The 16,524-nt window shown below is 34.9% G+C and overlaps 1 protein-coding gene across 3 annotated transcripts; it reads left to right on the plus strand.

The window, feature by feature from the left end:
- Positions 1–1,797: 1,797 nt before the first annotated feature.
- On the plus strand, positions 1,798–14,236 carry LOC113080622 (uncharacterized). 3 transcript variants are annotated; one of them, XM_026252784.1, is made up of 7 exons: positions 1,798–2,498; positions 9,547–9,634; positions 10,783–11,094; positions 11,531–11,875; positions 12,156–12,260; positions 12,401–12,429; positions 12,550–14,236. In XM_026252784.1, exons 3-7 carry the CDS (start codon positions 10,818–10,820, stop codon positions 12,646–12,648), a joined length of 855 nt encoding a protein of 284 aa, XP_026108569.1. In that variant the 5' UTR covers positions 1,798–2,498; positions 9,547–9,634; positions 10,783–10,817; the 3' UTR covers positions 12,649–14,236. The 3 variants fall into 3 exon arrangements, with proteins under 3 accessions (XP_026108569.1, XP_026108571.1, XP_026108570.1); XM_026252786.1 differs by lacking the exon at positions 1,798–2,498 and adding an exon at positions 8,363–8,910; XM_026252785.1 differs by lacking the exon at positions 1,798–2,498 and having other exon boundaries at positions 8,363–9,634.
- Positions 14,237–16,524: the final 2,288 nt, after the last annotated feature.

Raw genomic sequence — 16,524 nt, forward strand, 5'->3', positions numbered from 1 at the left:
AGACTGCTTCTCTTCGATGGCACCCACTAACATTTATGTGTGTCCTCTTGTTCAATCTCATGAACTTTCTTTATCAAAAACCTTGTTTTGTCTTTCTGTTTTTGCTTTCTGCACATCCTGCCGAAGTGATTTTTTTCTACGACATACATTGAATATTTGTCCATATGCCAGACACTTCCTCGGCTTGTGGATGTAACCACATCTAGTAAACTCTCCTTCTTTCTCAGACACTGCACTTGAAGGAGCATTCTTCTCAGTTGACGTCTTTGTAGGCTGCATCTTAGTAATTTTGTTTACTGTCACTTCAGTTTCTTCGTGGAGGGCTATAATCTGTCTTTTTGTGGCTTCCCTTTCTATGACTGAACACACAGCAGCTAGAAATACAGCAATGTGTGAACCGGAAATAAAATAATAAAGATGTAACTATCATCATATTGTTCGACTTCTTTAATATACAAAAATATGAACTCCCAGCTGCTCCCCGGGCTAGTGTGCACTTTGGATGGGTTAACCCTTGTGGGAATATCTTACATTTTACATTTTTAAAAATCACAGCTTCATCGGTATGACATGAAATGTGGTGACGTTTATGGCATTTGGGATGTGAATACACAAAAAAATTGAAGGCATGATTCGAACAGTCTAAGTGGGCGTAAAAAAAATAGTAACACTCAAGGTCTTCGGTCAAAAATGACCGGCCATAGGAAATGAATGGGAAATGGACAAAAACACAACAATTCAGAGAATATTTATGTACACAATCTACAAATCAATCACAAAACTTAAAATAAGAGCACAGTAGTGAAGACATGACATTATTAAACATCAAGAGTCTGATATTGACACATGTGATCACACACACACATAATTACACATAAACACCTATGAACTACTGTGTCAGTAATACAGAGCAAAGTTTCGAGAATGTGAAATCCATTCAATAATTTAGTCATAATGCAGAAAAATCTAACAGCAGTTAAGGTATGACACTCTAAATCATCGCACACACACACACAAAAGAACATGCAAGCGCGTGTACACACACACACCTATGACCTGCTGTCTGTAAAACAACAATGAGAAGCAAGCGCTGCCTCTTAGGTTTGTCAGTGCACTTAGAAACTCAGGCTTGGTCCTTTGCACTATTCCTGTTATTTGAGCTTGTTTGTTATTGATGTTTCCTTTTGATTACTATTCCTTCCTTTTGTTAGTTCATTGACATTTTACAAAAATAAACATGTTCATTGCAAAATGTTTACATAAACTGTTTTATTTGAATGAATAGCATTTTTTAAATTCAATTCTAAAGCAAAAAAAGGTTAAATGCTTACTTGTGTTCTCTTTCTAACATTATGTTCAGGTTTGATTATAATCATAATGCAAAAACTTTAATGCAAATAATGCATGAAATCATTCTTTATAACAAAAAAATATCTAAAACTATACAAAAAGTACTCTTTAGAATGTATTAATATATATTCAAGTCCACTACTTAATATGAGTAAGCAATTATGTCTAAAAACAATAAGGGAATTCACAAGCCTCTCTATGGATTCCTATTCTGGTAATAACTGGTTGCACTGTGCACTTACATGTTTTTCTTTGCTCTTTTCTTTAAAAAAAAAATTATTTGAAAGGCCTAGTCTCTGTTTTAATCTGAAATACAACATTAATTTAAAAATAATTTTGAAAAATTATAAAAAATAAATTATATACTATTTGCTTTTAGAAAAATAGTTCATAATGCTTGCATAAATATTAATTAATACTTTAAAATTTTCACAAAATACAAAAGAAAAAAATATTATTTAATAAAAATATATTCCATTGATTTTACTGGGGGGTAAAAACATTACATTTCAGGTGTCCCGTCACTTTTGACCGTGAAGACTCCAAAATGAGGGCCGCACAAGGGTTAAATGCAGAGCACGAATTCTGAGTATGGGTCACCATACTTGGCTGAATGTCACTTCACGTATTTAAAGCTTTTGTTTTGTGTTATTTATTTATTTTTGTAATATACATGTATAAATTGTGCTTTGCTTGTAATGTCACTTCTTTGTACTTAATTTTTACCTTGGCATTATTTAGTAAAAAAAAAAAAAAAAAATGTAAGAAAATAAAAACTAAGTGGCGTGATGTGCCTGGTGTGGAAACAACAAAGTGCTAAAGAAGAAGAAGAAAAGCGCGTGCACGTGCTGGATGGAGTGCACGGCGAAGGCTATAAACAACGGAAATTTCCTTTTAATAGTCGTTTTTTTTTTTTGTGACGCGTTTGGGTAGCTCGATACATCATATCGCTGGCAAAAATGACGCAAGCTGTTTTTTCTATTGATGTTTTGCACGGTTTCTGCAAATGGGAGTTCGCTTTCACATCCACATAAGTTAACAGAGAAGTAACGTTACATTGTTGTTTCCTCTCAGTCCAGACTTCTTTCCGAAACCGTGGTGGGACATTATGTTTGGTGTTTTTCTCAAGTGTGTTTTCCTTTTGCACGGTAAGCGATTTTTAATTATAACGTATTGTTATTTTATTCGCCATTTCTTGGTGGGAGACAAACATTGTGGCGTCGCCAATAAAAAGCTCCCTTAACCCGTTTAATCACGGTTTTTTTCCAGACGGAAAATATCCAGAGGGTGTGTCATAAGTAACCTTTTGAAATGATCACCAATTACTTTATTTTTAAGTGTGTGAAAAGTTTTGTTTCATGGTCGTGACCAGTGTGCATAATGTGTTTCTGCAGTCATAAAGTGTGTATATTTCCATCATTATTCAGAAGTATGGCCTGAGCTATCATTGTTAATGTCCAGATTTATTTTAGCACTCAGTCTGATTTCACTTCTTCCTCTTTAACTCTTTCTGCCTGTTTGCTGGAAATGAACGCATGGGTGAAACACAACTTTCTGAAACTAAATTGTTCTAAAACTGACATTTTATTAATTGGCTCTAATGTTAATAAGTTCAGTCATTTTTTAACAATACTCAAATATCTCCTGCTCAGGTCTGTAGTTTGGATGTGATTTTTGATGTGCAGTTGACTTTTAATTCTTACTTCTTTTTTTTTTAGATAGTCTTACTGCCAAAAGCTTGAGTTTCATGTGAGGATGTTCTTTTCCATCTGTCTCTCAGTTCTGTTCATGAATTTTGATCTTGAGTGCGCTGGTACGATTTGTCTCTCTAAACTACACCTCTGTCCACACGCAGTATTCAGAACAAGCAACAGAAAACGATGCAGGTCAATCAACCGGATGTTGTTTATTTTTATTTTTTTTGAAAGCATTAACTGTAAAGTGTAATGTGGTAATCAAAATAGCATTTTTACTCTGTGCTTTTTGGTTATTTTAGTTTTTAGTTTTTAGATTTTCAGTGTAACAATGTAATGTGATTGTAACCTCTTTTTTTTGGCACATAATGTATGCATACATGCTAACATTCACTTTATTTGTTTAATCCAAATACAAAATACTAAGATATATAGGCTACTGCATACCGCAAACCAGCCAAAAAATACTGAGATCTCGAATTCTAATATTGCCCATCCCTATACAGAAGTGTACTGGAGTTTTAATGAAAGTGTATTTAATTAACACACACTCAAAAATATTTCCAAGATTGATAGTTCTGGTACTGTGAGATATACTGTATGTTTGGGAACTCTTTGTTCTTTTGTGAATTTGTCTTTAGTTTGAGACTCACTGTAAATATGTTGAACGCCCTCGATAAGATTCATGCACTTCAATTATACCTTTTTTTATGTAAATGGTTTCTCCAAATGTTTTTCTTGCCAAACTCCTCACAAAAGCCTGTTACATAAACCAGTAAGAACTGGTTGGAACTAGACATTGAGGTTTTGGTTTCACCAGCACAAATGTTTCAGTGTTTTTAGTGAGCTGCTCAAATGTTGTTACATCTGTGTTAGGGGTGCTCCGATCACGATCGGCCGATCGTTATGCGCATCTCGTCAGTAAAGCCGGTTCTCTAATCAGCTGTTAATTCCATCAGGTGCGTGATTTCACTAGGGATGTTCCGGTACTAGTACCGGTACCAAACTTATCCCCTTGGAGCGGGGACTTTGGAGTGAGTAGTGCATGTGCGTGCCATTAACTAGTCGTTAGGAATGAACTTTGCAAAAGGAGCGACATAATTTCCTCATTATCTTCAGCTGAGATGTTCCCGTGACAGCGGATTCACTGATGGACATCGACATAAAAACAATATACATTTAATGTTTTAAAAAGTTTTAAATATATTCGTTTTTATATATTATATACACTGTAAAACCCGACATATAACTTAACTCAAACCGTTTGAGTAAACAGATTGCCTTGATTTAAACCATGTAAGTTTTAAGACTTTGCGATTAAGTAATTAAGTGATTAACTAAGTGCTGATTGAGAATTAGTGATGAACAGCTGCTGTTAACAAACAGAATCACTGAAGAAAAGAGAAACACAAGAACTACTACAACTGACTTCAGACACAGACTTAGATGAAATCAACTGAAATAAAATACATGAAATCTTTCAAGATCTGATTAAACAACCCCACAAACAGCATCACCAGCTCCACTTATTAATAACCAGACTGACTTTATTTCTGTCAGACATCTACCGAAGATCTTGTTGAGAATGAACTAAGGTTTAGATGTTGATTTATTGTTTCATTTGAAGTAACCATGTTAGAGATCAGTGTTTGCTTTAGTTGAGCTCTTGACCCTTGGCTCCTGTCTTTGTCTTTTCTCTGGCTGTTATAACCATGTGTTTCTAAAACATGTTTGTTATAATTCAAAAGCCAAGAAAAAATATTAACAGATATTGGTTGTTATGCAGCTTCCTGGTGATAACAACTGTCAATTATGGAGCTGTTTAGAGTCCAAAAACTGACAAAATACCTGATGCATGATTAGTTTACTTCATTGTAATGGAATATGTTTAAAGAGCCTGTGGTTTCATCAAAATCAGTTTACAAAAAAAATACTGAACATGTTATGCACATTCATGTTTGTTCTATGGAAGTAATTAGTCACACACAGACATCAAAAATCAGAATATGAACCTCAACAATGGTGACACACACACACACACACACACACACAAAATAGCAATGCATGCTGGGTATTATTATAGTACAAAACTAATCTATGGCTCCCAGCATGCTCTGCTGCATTTTATTGTAATTATGGTCACCATTGTTGAGGTTCATATTCTGATTGTTGATGTCTGTGTGTGACTGATTGACACTGTAGAAGACCACACTGTTTAGAAAGTCTTTTATATTAAATAATTATCACAGAATTATATACCATCACTTTTACTATATTATCTAACTAATTAAATGCACATTTCAACAGAAGTTACACTCAGATTATTTTAATAATTGCTAATTTCAATAATTTATCATTTTCATCAATGGTGTAAGTTAAAATGCTAATGGCATTTTTTCTGGGTTTTTGAGATACAACAAACATGTTTCAGAAACATGTGGTTATACCAGCCAGAGAAAACATAAAGACAGAAGACAAGGGTCAAGAGCTCAACTAAAGCAAACACTGGTCTCTAACATGGTTACTTCAAATGAAACAATAAATCAACATCTAAACCTTAGTTCATTCTCAATAAGATCTTCTGTAGAAGTCTGACAGAAATAAAGTCAGTCTGGTTATTAATAAGTGGAGCTGGTGATGCTGTTTGTGGGTTGTTTCATCAGATCTTGAGAGATTTCATGTATTTTATTTCAGTTGATTTCATCTAAGTCTGTGTCTGAAGTCAGTTGTAGTAGTTCTTGTGTTTCTCTTTTCTTCAGTGATTCTGTTTGTTAACAGCAGCTGTTCATCACTAATTCTCAATCAGCACTTAGTTAATCACTTAATTACTTGAATGCAAAGTTTTTAAACTTACATGGTTTAAATCAAGGCAATCTGTTTACTCAAACGGTTTGAGTTAAGTTTACTGGTCGGGTTTTACAGTGTACCATATTTTTAAAACGTATTTAAATATTAAATGTATGCTTATTTGCAACGGTTATGCTAACAACAATAAAAATAAAATAAAAAAATAAACATTTATAACAGTAAAACAGCGACATCTGCTGACGGACACATGCTGCGCTGTCACAGGAACATCTCAGCTGAAGATAATGAGGAAATTATGTCGCTCCTTTAGCAAAGTGCTTTCCTAACGACTACTTAATGGCACGCACATGCCCCACTCACTTCAAAGTCCTCACTTCAAGGGGATAGGGATGATCACTTCCATTTGGAATTTGTCCAGACTAGCTCCGGAATATCCCTAGATTTCACATAGAGCAGCTGTTACTACACAGAGCCTTTGTTAATAGAGAAGATGCGCAAATCCACTTCATTTTCAGGGTTTTTTGGCGCATCTTCTCTATTAACAACGGCTCTGTGTAGTAACAGCGGCTCTATGTGAAATCACGCACCTGATGGAAGTAACAGCTGATTAGAGAACCGGCTTTACTGACGAGATGCGCATTAACGATCGGCCGATCGTGATCGGAGCACCCCTAATCTGTGTTTAATAAAGAGTTTCTACTTTGTCAAAAGGGAAATATGTGCCTTTTCCTTAACTTTGCATCAGCCAAGGTAAACAAAAATAAAAAATAAAGTGTTAACTGTTACCCCCCGCTTTCTGAAGATAGACATGAAAGGGCACTAATCAAACTTAAACTGTTATAATTCATAAACACTTTTGAATACAGACCTAAGGTTGGTCTATTTAAAGAAAACAATCAGCAGATTATTGCAAAAGTGAATCATTTGGAGAGAAAAAATTAAGTATAAAAAAAGTTATAGAAGTTTAAATTTACTTTAAAGAAGATGTAATGTACTGTTTCTTATTTTAAATAAAATAAATATTTTACTACTAAGGTTTTAATCCAAAATGTATATAACATTAAAGTCATATGTCTAAATTAGTTGTGTTTTAAATTTGATATAAAAGTTGATTTTATATATATATATGTGTGTGTGTGTGTGTGTGTGTGTGTGTGTGTGTGTGTTTTGTTTTGCATTTTGCAGTTTTGTTTGGGTCTTATAACACAAATAGACACATTTTTTTCTCTTTTAATACATTTTTCTCATTTAACTCCATTCCTCTACACAACTCTTTTCTTGCATGATATTACTGTAAGGCATCTTTAAGATGCACATCACCAACAAAAAGGAATCCAGTTGTTTTTGACCCAAGCTTTCGGGTAATTTGGCGCCGAAAGAACTTAACTATCAAGAATGAAGAAAAAGAAGGTCTCTGTTTTGCTCATATTGTGTCTATTCTTCGTGTCTGGTAAGACATTAGTTACAATCTCTCTTATTAGTCGTGCAAGGCTGGTCTGACAGGTGATTATTCAATTTTCATTTCAGTTTACAATATAACATTTGAATATGCAACGGATAATCAAAATTAAAACACAAAGTAGGCCTATATTATGTAAAAGAAAAAAAACACATTCTGTAAGTAAGAGATTGTCATCTGATCAAGCTGAAGTGTTTGTGAGATATCATCAACTTGTGAAGCCTCTTAATGTATCAACACAAGGCACAAAAGGCTTTTTATAAACAAAAAAGATGTACAAGAGCAACTAACAACTACTAAATGAATACCATGAATGGATAAGAAAGTAAAATGCACGATTAATATATAAAAATGATTAAGTTCAATGTTACTGTAGTTGCATGTTTTCAAACGGAAGTATAAATGAACGTGTGACGTGATTGATCTGTAGCTAGGGATGTTTTAAAAAATCCTCCTGCATAACTCCCTTGTTTTACCCTTCTAACGGAGTGAGGGAGTTTCTTTGCCTCAAGAATAAAAGTAAAATAAAAAATCATTCTTCCTGAGTAGAGAAGGGGCAAATCGGCACCTTACGGATTCAGTGTTGTTATTGACTGATGTTGTGTGAGGGTTACTGTGAGGGTTATCTGCATAGGTTAGGTTCACAGTTAGAAAATTGTTTAAGTTTGTGTTTTATATGTTTCTTTGTTTTTCCTGGGCATAATTAACCTTTTAAACCAAATCCACATTAACTAAGACATTATGCTGAACAAATAGCACCCATGAACTCTCATGTGTTTGTAAAGTATGCAGGCATCTTTTTCTTACTTGTTTTTCCTGTTTCTGGCTCACAGACAGTGACCTGAATTGAAACTTGTCCATGTGGTATAGAGAGGGGAAGTCATCTTGCCTGTTGTCCACTACACGTCCCCTCTATCTCCGCTGTGATCTGCCCACTTTCAGCATTTTTCAAATATTGTCAGTGGGTGGAGTCAGGCTCTGACCAGGGGTTTAGTTACCCTTTAAAGTTAAAAGAGACTACAATTGTTCTACGTGTCTCTGGGAATGAGTGCTCAATATGTGCATTTTTGTCATTCAAATACACGATGTACGCAGTGTTTTCCCCCACGCCGACTCCGCCCTCACCACGCCCCCAACTATGACTAGACGCCGACTGTATCTATGAGAAAACTTTTGCCACGCCCCTACCTTTTGGCACGCCCCTGTCTTTCGACACGCCCATTGCTCCAGGCTGCAGCTATCCCTGTCTCATTTCTTTTACTGTCTATGGCTGGAATGCACGGCAGGAGTGAGTCACTTTTCAGTAAGGTCAGGCGAAGGCGGAGTATAAACAACGAAAATAGTCCAGTGTTGTTTTTTTGTGTGTGTGTGACACGTTTAGGTGGCTCGGCGTCGAACATCACATCGCTGGCAAAAATGACGCAAGCTGTTTTTTCTATTGATGTTTTGCACGGTTTCTGCAAATGGGAGTTCGCTTTCACATCCACATAAGTTAACAGAGAAGTACATTGTTGTTTCCTCTCAGTCCAGACTTCTTTCCGTAACCGTGGTGGGACATTATGTTTGGCGTTTTTCTCACGTGTGTTTTGCTTTTGCACGGTAAGCGATTTTTAATTATAACGTATTGTTATTTTATTCGCCATTTCTTGGTGGGAGACAAACATTATTTACTTGTGGCGTCGCCAATAAAAAGCTCCCTTAACCCGTTTAATCACGGTTTTTTTCCAGACGGAAAATATCCAGAGGGTGTGTCATAAGTAACCTTTTGAAATGATCAACAATTACTTTATTTTTAAGTGTGTGAAAAGTTTTGTTTCATGGTCGTGACCAGTGTGCATAATGTGTTTCTGCAGTCATAAAGTGTGTATATTTCCATCATTATTCAGAAGTATGGCCTGAGCTATCATTGTTAATGTCCAGATTTATATCATCACTCAGGTCTGATTCCACTTCTTCCTCTTTAACTCTTTCTGCCTTTTTGCTGGAAATTAATGCATGGGTGAAACACAACTTTCTGAAACTGACATTTTATTATTTGCCTCTAATATTAATAAGTTCAGTCATTTTAAACAATACTCAAATATCTCCTTCTGCTCAGGTCTGTAATTTGGATGTGATTTTTGATGCGCAGTTGACTTTTAATTCTTACTTCAAAAACATACCGTAAAGAAAGTTGCTTTTTTTCCATCTTTGTAACATTGCTCACATTAGACCCTTTCTTTCTTTCTTTTCTAGGCCTGATGCTGAGAGGCTTATCCATGCCTTCATCACATCACGGCTCGATTATTGCAGTTCTCTCTTTGGGAGTTTACCAGCAAGTTCTGTTAAGAGAATACAATATATTCATAACTGACTTGTACATCCTCACACGATCACATTACCCCAGTAATATATATCTAAGCTCACTGTTATCCCACCAGTCACTATTGTGATCAACTTATTCTATAACACACACTCAACAAAAGTGAATATATGTAAATTCAACTATATTAATAATAGACACCTTAAAGATATGTGGACCTTAAGATGTTTGTCTTATCTTTGTTAACATACTTTACCAGAATTTTGTTTTGGAGCTGTGATGCAGTCTTCATCTTCTCGTGGTGCAAACAGGAAATAAACTGCTCTTGTCTTGTGACATTTTGCACTAATCGTGTGTCACTGCACAGTTTTAATTGAGACGCTTAAGTTTATTGTTTTCCCATATTTGCAGGAAATGCATTAAAACATCAGTCAAAGATTTTTAGTGCTTTATAAATGAAAACCTTCTTTACGGTGGGATTGAATGGGTTAATATTTAAGATTAACATTAGAGAAATAAGAAGAGTAATACTATTTAGCTTTGAATGCTAAGTATACTGTACAGTTTCGAGTAATATTTTATTTAACTTTGTTAAACATTTTGATTTGGGAAAAATAGTCCCAACCAAAGGTTTTGTCAGGGTTTCAGACAAATAGATACAGCCTCGATCGTGGCTCTCTAAAATAGATCTGAATGTGCTTTCACACAGATTGATAGTAATACATAAATATATCTGAAAAAACATTAAAAACAAATTCAGTATATCTCAGAAATAGTCTTTATTGTTGATATGAACGGGTGAGGTCTGCTAAATGCCTGCAAAATCAAAGACGCTGTTATCTTTAATACTTGGACAAAGTGTATTTTGTCTTATTTTGAATTAATAAATGAAATGGTATTGAGTCTTAATAGAGTTATAAATAACATTGTTCTTTTCCAATCTCTTTAAATGAATATCATCAGTGGTCTATAAGTCGAGTCTGTTTATCTGAAGAGTGGATGTGATTCAGTGATGTTCTTCAGCTGTTTGTTTGCATGCGTTACATTATAAATCCAGACATATTTCTCTCAATCTTTATGATCTGTAGATGAACATTTTCACAGCACTTTCCTGTTGTATAATTTTGTCCCAGACATGATTTATAATTATTTGCTCGTTTCTTCTTCAGGTTTTTCTGGTGTTGATTCAGAGAAAGTGTCAGTGATGGAGGGAGATTCAGTCACGCTACACACTGGCATCAAAACAAATCAAGACAGAATAAATTGGTTTTTTAATGGCATTCGCATCGCTCGGATCAGTGGAGATCAGAGTAAGATCTGTGCAGATGCTGAGTGTCCTGAGAGATTCAGAGACAGACTGAAGCTGGATCATGTGACTGGATCTCTGACCATCACAGACATCACAAACACAGACTCTGGAGAATATAAACTAGATATCACCAGCCGCAGGAGTGAAAAGACCTTCAGTGTTTCTGTTCATGGTGAGTCATTTAACATTTAAAAGCAGGCAACATACGTTTCAAATCAATTGTGTTTATTATAGCGGTGACACTTAACAGTTTAGCAACAAAAATAGTGCATGAATTATGTGAGGGATATCAACAGTTAGGTGTGTATTGCACAGTTTTAATGTACAATGTAGAGGAAAAGAACCACTTGATGTGCATCTAGTCATGGATCATCAGTGGTCACTTGTCAACACTGGCAACTTAAAACTGTTATTCATGTTTACAGCACAGTATTTGACCGAAACTGAAAAAGGCGGTTCTTTTCGTCAGTTAAATAATATAAAGTGATCTTCTGTGTGTAATAAGTTTACCGTACTTATTTTTACCATAATTATTACTGCACTCTCTCTTGTGTAGTTTGTTGTTTTCAGCAAAATGTTCCTCCATCATCTGTTGGTTTGTGTTTCAGATGCTCCTGTCGCTGATCGAGAAGAAATGAAGTCAGTGAAGGAGGGAGAATCTGTTACTTTAGATCCTGGTGTCATGAACAACACAAATTATTCGATCACGTTTCTTTTTAATGACGTCCTCATCGCTGAAATCAGTGAAGATCAGAGTAAGACCTGCACAGATGTTCAGTGTGAGGACTCTGATGAGAGATTCAGAGACAGACTGAAGCTGGATCATCAGACTGGATCTCTGACCATCACAAACATCACAAACACAGACTCTGGAGAATATAAACTACAGATCATCATCATCAGCAGCAGCTTCAGTATTAGGAGGAGCAGGAGTTTCAGTCTTACTGTCACTGGTGAGTGTCATTCAGTGCAAATTAAATCAACTGCCTTTCATTGAGAACTGTTTACAGTAACATTTCAAGAAATGTTATTAACCTGCAAAATACACAATGTAAAAAGTTTCCTGTAATCATTGATATTTCCTGTTGATTTTGTTGATTGTGTTGTTTTAGTTCCTGTAACTCAGAAACCACCATTTGTCAATTAAATCCATACCACACAACTGATGAACAAAGCAGATCAGACAGAAACATCAAGTTAAACTGATACGACTGTCTCTCTTTATCATTACAGGTTCAGGTCTGTCTCTGTCTGTTGTAGCAGGAATATGTGCAGCTCTAGTTATTCTGCTCGTGACTGCTGCTGCTGCTGGTGTGATGTATCTTAAGCAAAAGAAAGGTGAGTATTACACACAGCTGATTGAACAAGATGAAATAATAGAGCCATTGTGTGTGCAAGATGTGAAAATATGTATTTTGATTCTAATTCACCAAAGTCGTCTTTCTGTGTATCTGAGTTTGTCATTATTGTTCAAACAGGAAGGGGGGCGGAGCCAAATAATGATCAGGTAATATACCAAACATACCTTGATTACTTAAAAACACAATTCTAATATTTTTATTTTTGTGTTTGTGTAACTAAATCATCAATCCTGTTAATTTCACTTACCTTCTGTGTTTTCTTTCAGGAGAATCATATTAAAAACTCATCCGTTAGTAAGACTGAGGCTGCTGCTAATGGAGCGTCCTGTGCAAAGACTGAGACTGCCACTGAAATACCACCTTAGCGTTATTTATTATTTTATTTTTCTTAAAACTTCTTCAACTGAAGAGACGATGGTAAATGAGAAAATGTAGTCAAACTCACTCAAACAGTAGTCCACGTATATTTCCAGTTACATAACCGTTGCCTCCAAAAAGACAGTTAAGCAGGAAACCAGCAATAAAGAAACGAAGCAGCACATTAGCAGCAGAAGAACAGTGAGTGCTTGAGGATTTCAGTATTTAGAGGTTTATTTAAACTGCAATAGTGACCAAGAGCAGTGAACAAATTATGTTTTTTGTGATTTGCACCATAATGCCATTTGCACTCAGGTACTTAAAGTGTCAGTTGTTTTGTTCCATCTGTTTACATCCTCTTTAACTGACTGTTTACATGAATACCTTGCCAAGACAGCCATTATGACAAGGAAATGTATTTGACTGCAGAAGACCTCGTACTGTAAGACACAAGTGCACTTCACATACTATAGTTTCCATTACTGCTTACATTATTGTGCTCTTGACATCTCACTGCCTCGACATATTTGATGTGTGAAACAATGTGATTTCAGATTGTTACAGTTTGTTCATAGTCTTATGCTTTGGATAATTATGGAATCTCAAAAAATATCAGAGATTTTAATCTCGCCTGAAATGTTGTATTGATATTTCATGAGGTGCTGTTTAGATAGTCTTACTGCCTAAAGCTTGAGTTTCACGTGAGGATTTTCTTTTCAATCTGTCTCTCAGTTCTGTTTATGCATTTTGATCTTGAGTGCGCTGGTACGATTTGTCTCTCTAAACTACGCCTCTGTCCACACGCAGTATTCAAAACAAGCAACAGAAAACGATGCAGGTCAATCAACCAGATGTTGTTTTTTTTTCTTTCTTTCTTTTTTTTTTTTTTTAAAGCATTAACTGTAAAGTGTAATGTGGTAATCAAAATAGCATTTTTACTCTGTGCTTTTTGGTTATTTTAACTTCTAGTTGAGTAACTTTAAATTCTGCTTTAAGAATATTTTTCTTTTTAGATTTTCAGTGTAACAATGTAATGTGATTTTAACCTCTTTTTTTTTTGGCACATAATTTACGCATACATGCTAACATTCAATTTATTTTTTTAATCCAAACACAAAATACTAAGATATATAGGCTACTGCATACCGCAAACCAGCCAAAAAATACTGAGATCTTGAATTCTAATATTGCCCATCCCTATACAGAAGTGTACTGGAGTTTTAATGAAAGTGTATTTAATTAACACACACTCAAAAATATTTCCAAGATTGATAGGTCTGGTACTGTGAGATATACTGTATGTTTGGGAACTCTTTGTTCTTTTGTGAATTTGTCTTTAGTTTGAGACTCACTGTAAATATGTTAACGCCCTCGATAAGATTCATGCACTTCAATTATACCTTTTTTTTATGTAAATGTTATTCTCCAAATGTTTTTCTTGCCAAACTCCTCACAAAAGCCTGTTACATAAACCAGTAAGAACTGGTTGGAACTAGACACTGAGGTTTTAGTTTCACCAACACAAATGTTTCAGTGTTTTTATTGAGCTGTTCAAATGTTGTTACATCTGTGTTTAATAAAGAGCTTCTACTTTGTCAAAAGGGAAATATGTGCCTTTCCTTAACTTTTCATCAGCCAAAGTAAAAAAAATTAAAAATAAAAGTGCTAACTGTTACTCCCCACTTTCTGAAGATAGACATTAAAGGGCACCAATCAAACTTAAATTGTTATAATTCATAAACACTTGAATACAGACCTAAGGTTAGTCTATTTAAAGAAAACAATCAGCAGATTATTGCAAAAGTGATTCATTTGGGGAAAAAAAATGAAGTATAAAAAAGTTACAGAAGTATAAATGTACTTTAAAGAATATGTACTGTATTGTTTCTTATTTTATAGAAAATAAATATTTGACTATTAAGCTTTTAATCCAAAATGTATATAACATTAAAGCCATATGTCTAAATTAGTTGTTTTAAATTTGATATACAAGTTTATATTTGTTGAGATTGAGATTTGACATATTCTGCATTGTAAAAAGCGCTATATAAATAATAATGACTTGATTTGATTCTAATCAGAGGTCATGACCACTTCTATAGAAAAGCTGATCCACATATATTCTGTCTAATAGTAACTTTATATGAATGTACATTTAGCTTAAGTAACATTATAATAATGAAAGGTTTAGTCACACTGTTTAGACTGGTTGAGTAACATTCTGTTCTTCTAAATGGAAATTCCCTTTTCTAGCCTTTACAGTCGAAGTGCATTTGCTATAACTGATGCATCTAAGTTGGTCTCTTAAGACTAGTTCTTAAGACTTAACATTAGTTCTTAAGACTTAACATTAGTTCTTAAGACTTAACATTAGTTCTTAAGACTTAAGTGGCTATTTTAATGCAACTGGTCACAGATTTACGGTAACATGGACTTAACACAATGTACTTAAACCAACCATTTCAGAGTAGATAGAAATAAATCAAAATGTGCTTTAAAACAGGATCATTATTATTATTTGTATCATTGACATAATGAACTGTTAATGTCTTCTTCAGGAGCGTCTGGTGTTGATACAGATGGACAGTCTGTGTTTGTGATGGAAGGAGATTCAGTCACTCTACACACTGATGATACAGTAAACCGACGAGACAGAATGAAATGGTATTTTAATGACACTTAAATCAAAGGAGATTTTGGTAAGATCTGTACAGATGTTCAGTGTGAAGATGCTGAAGAGAGATTCAGAGACAGACTGAAGGTGGATCATGTGTCTGGATCTCTGATCATCACAAACACCAGAATTACAGACTCTGGACGATATAAACTACAGATCATCCACAGTATCCAGCATCAATACTGCATCAGTATCAACCTGTGCAAAATAGGCAATTCATGACCCCTTTAAATTAATTATACAACTGATGACCAAAGTAAAAATGTGTAAATACCAAACAAAAGTAAATTTGGTGAAGTTGATTATTAGTCAATCTCTAGTAATAATGATTGTCTGTGTTTATCTTTGCAAATTCAGGTCCATCTTCAGGTCTTATTGCAGGAATATGTGCTGCTGTTCTTGTTGTTCTGCTGGTGTTAGGAACCGTATCTTGTCGTTTCTGTCACTCCAGAAGGTAAATTAACGTGATAAAATAGGTGTAAAACTTAAATAGTTATCTATCACAGCACCATGGACCTTTGCACTGTTGACTTTAATAGCCAAGCAGTCCTTGCTGTTATCCATATGTTTATTCCCAGAGCAGTGCATCCATATTTCTATTTGTGCTGTAAATGTGTAATTCCTTTCATGAGTGTGGTATAATTAATCTTAATGTCTATATATAGAACAATCTCTATATTGTTTGCACAGATGTATCATGTTTACTTTGGAAACTTTAGAAAAAAAGTGGAACATTTTTGAAAAAAAAAGTAATGGGGACATGTCCCACCCATCCAACTCAAATATTATTTTAATGGACACAATCTTTATCTGCCTGGGATGAATCAGAACCAGCGAAGCCTGATTCATGAATCAGTCACTTTTACGGTTAAAGGTGTTAGGAATAGGAAGTGCATTGATTTGTGATTCAGTCTCAGTGATTCAGTCAGGAGTTCTTCTTTTTTCATCACACTCTCCCAGAGTCTTATTTGTGACACTAGATGGTGCTCTATGCATGTTTTGTGCACTCTTTTTATGTAATGAAACATTGAAGGGGAAAAGTTTGTGTGGTTAACATGCCCAAAGTCCCTTCTGTGTTTTACTATTAGCTGTTGTGTGTGTGCACTTGGATGGAATAAATGCAGAGCACAAATTATGAGTTTACATTACCATACTTGGCCACACATCGTGTCACTTTCACTTTTACAAAGAATTCCAGGCACTGACA

This window comes from Carassius auratus, unplaced genomic scaffold (genome assembly GCF_003368295.1).
Source record: "Carassius auratus strain Wakin unplaced genomic scaffold, ASM336829v1 scaf_tig00031891, whole genome shotgun sequence".
Lineage (NCBI taxonomy): Eukaryota > Metazoa > Chordata > Actinopteri > Cypriniformes > Cyprinidae > Carassius > Carassius auratus.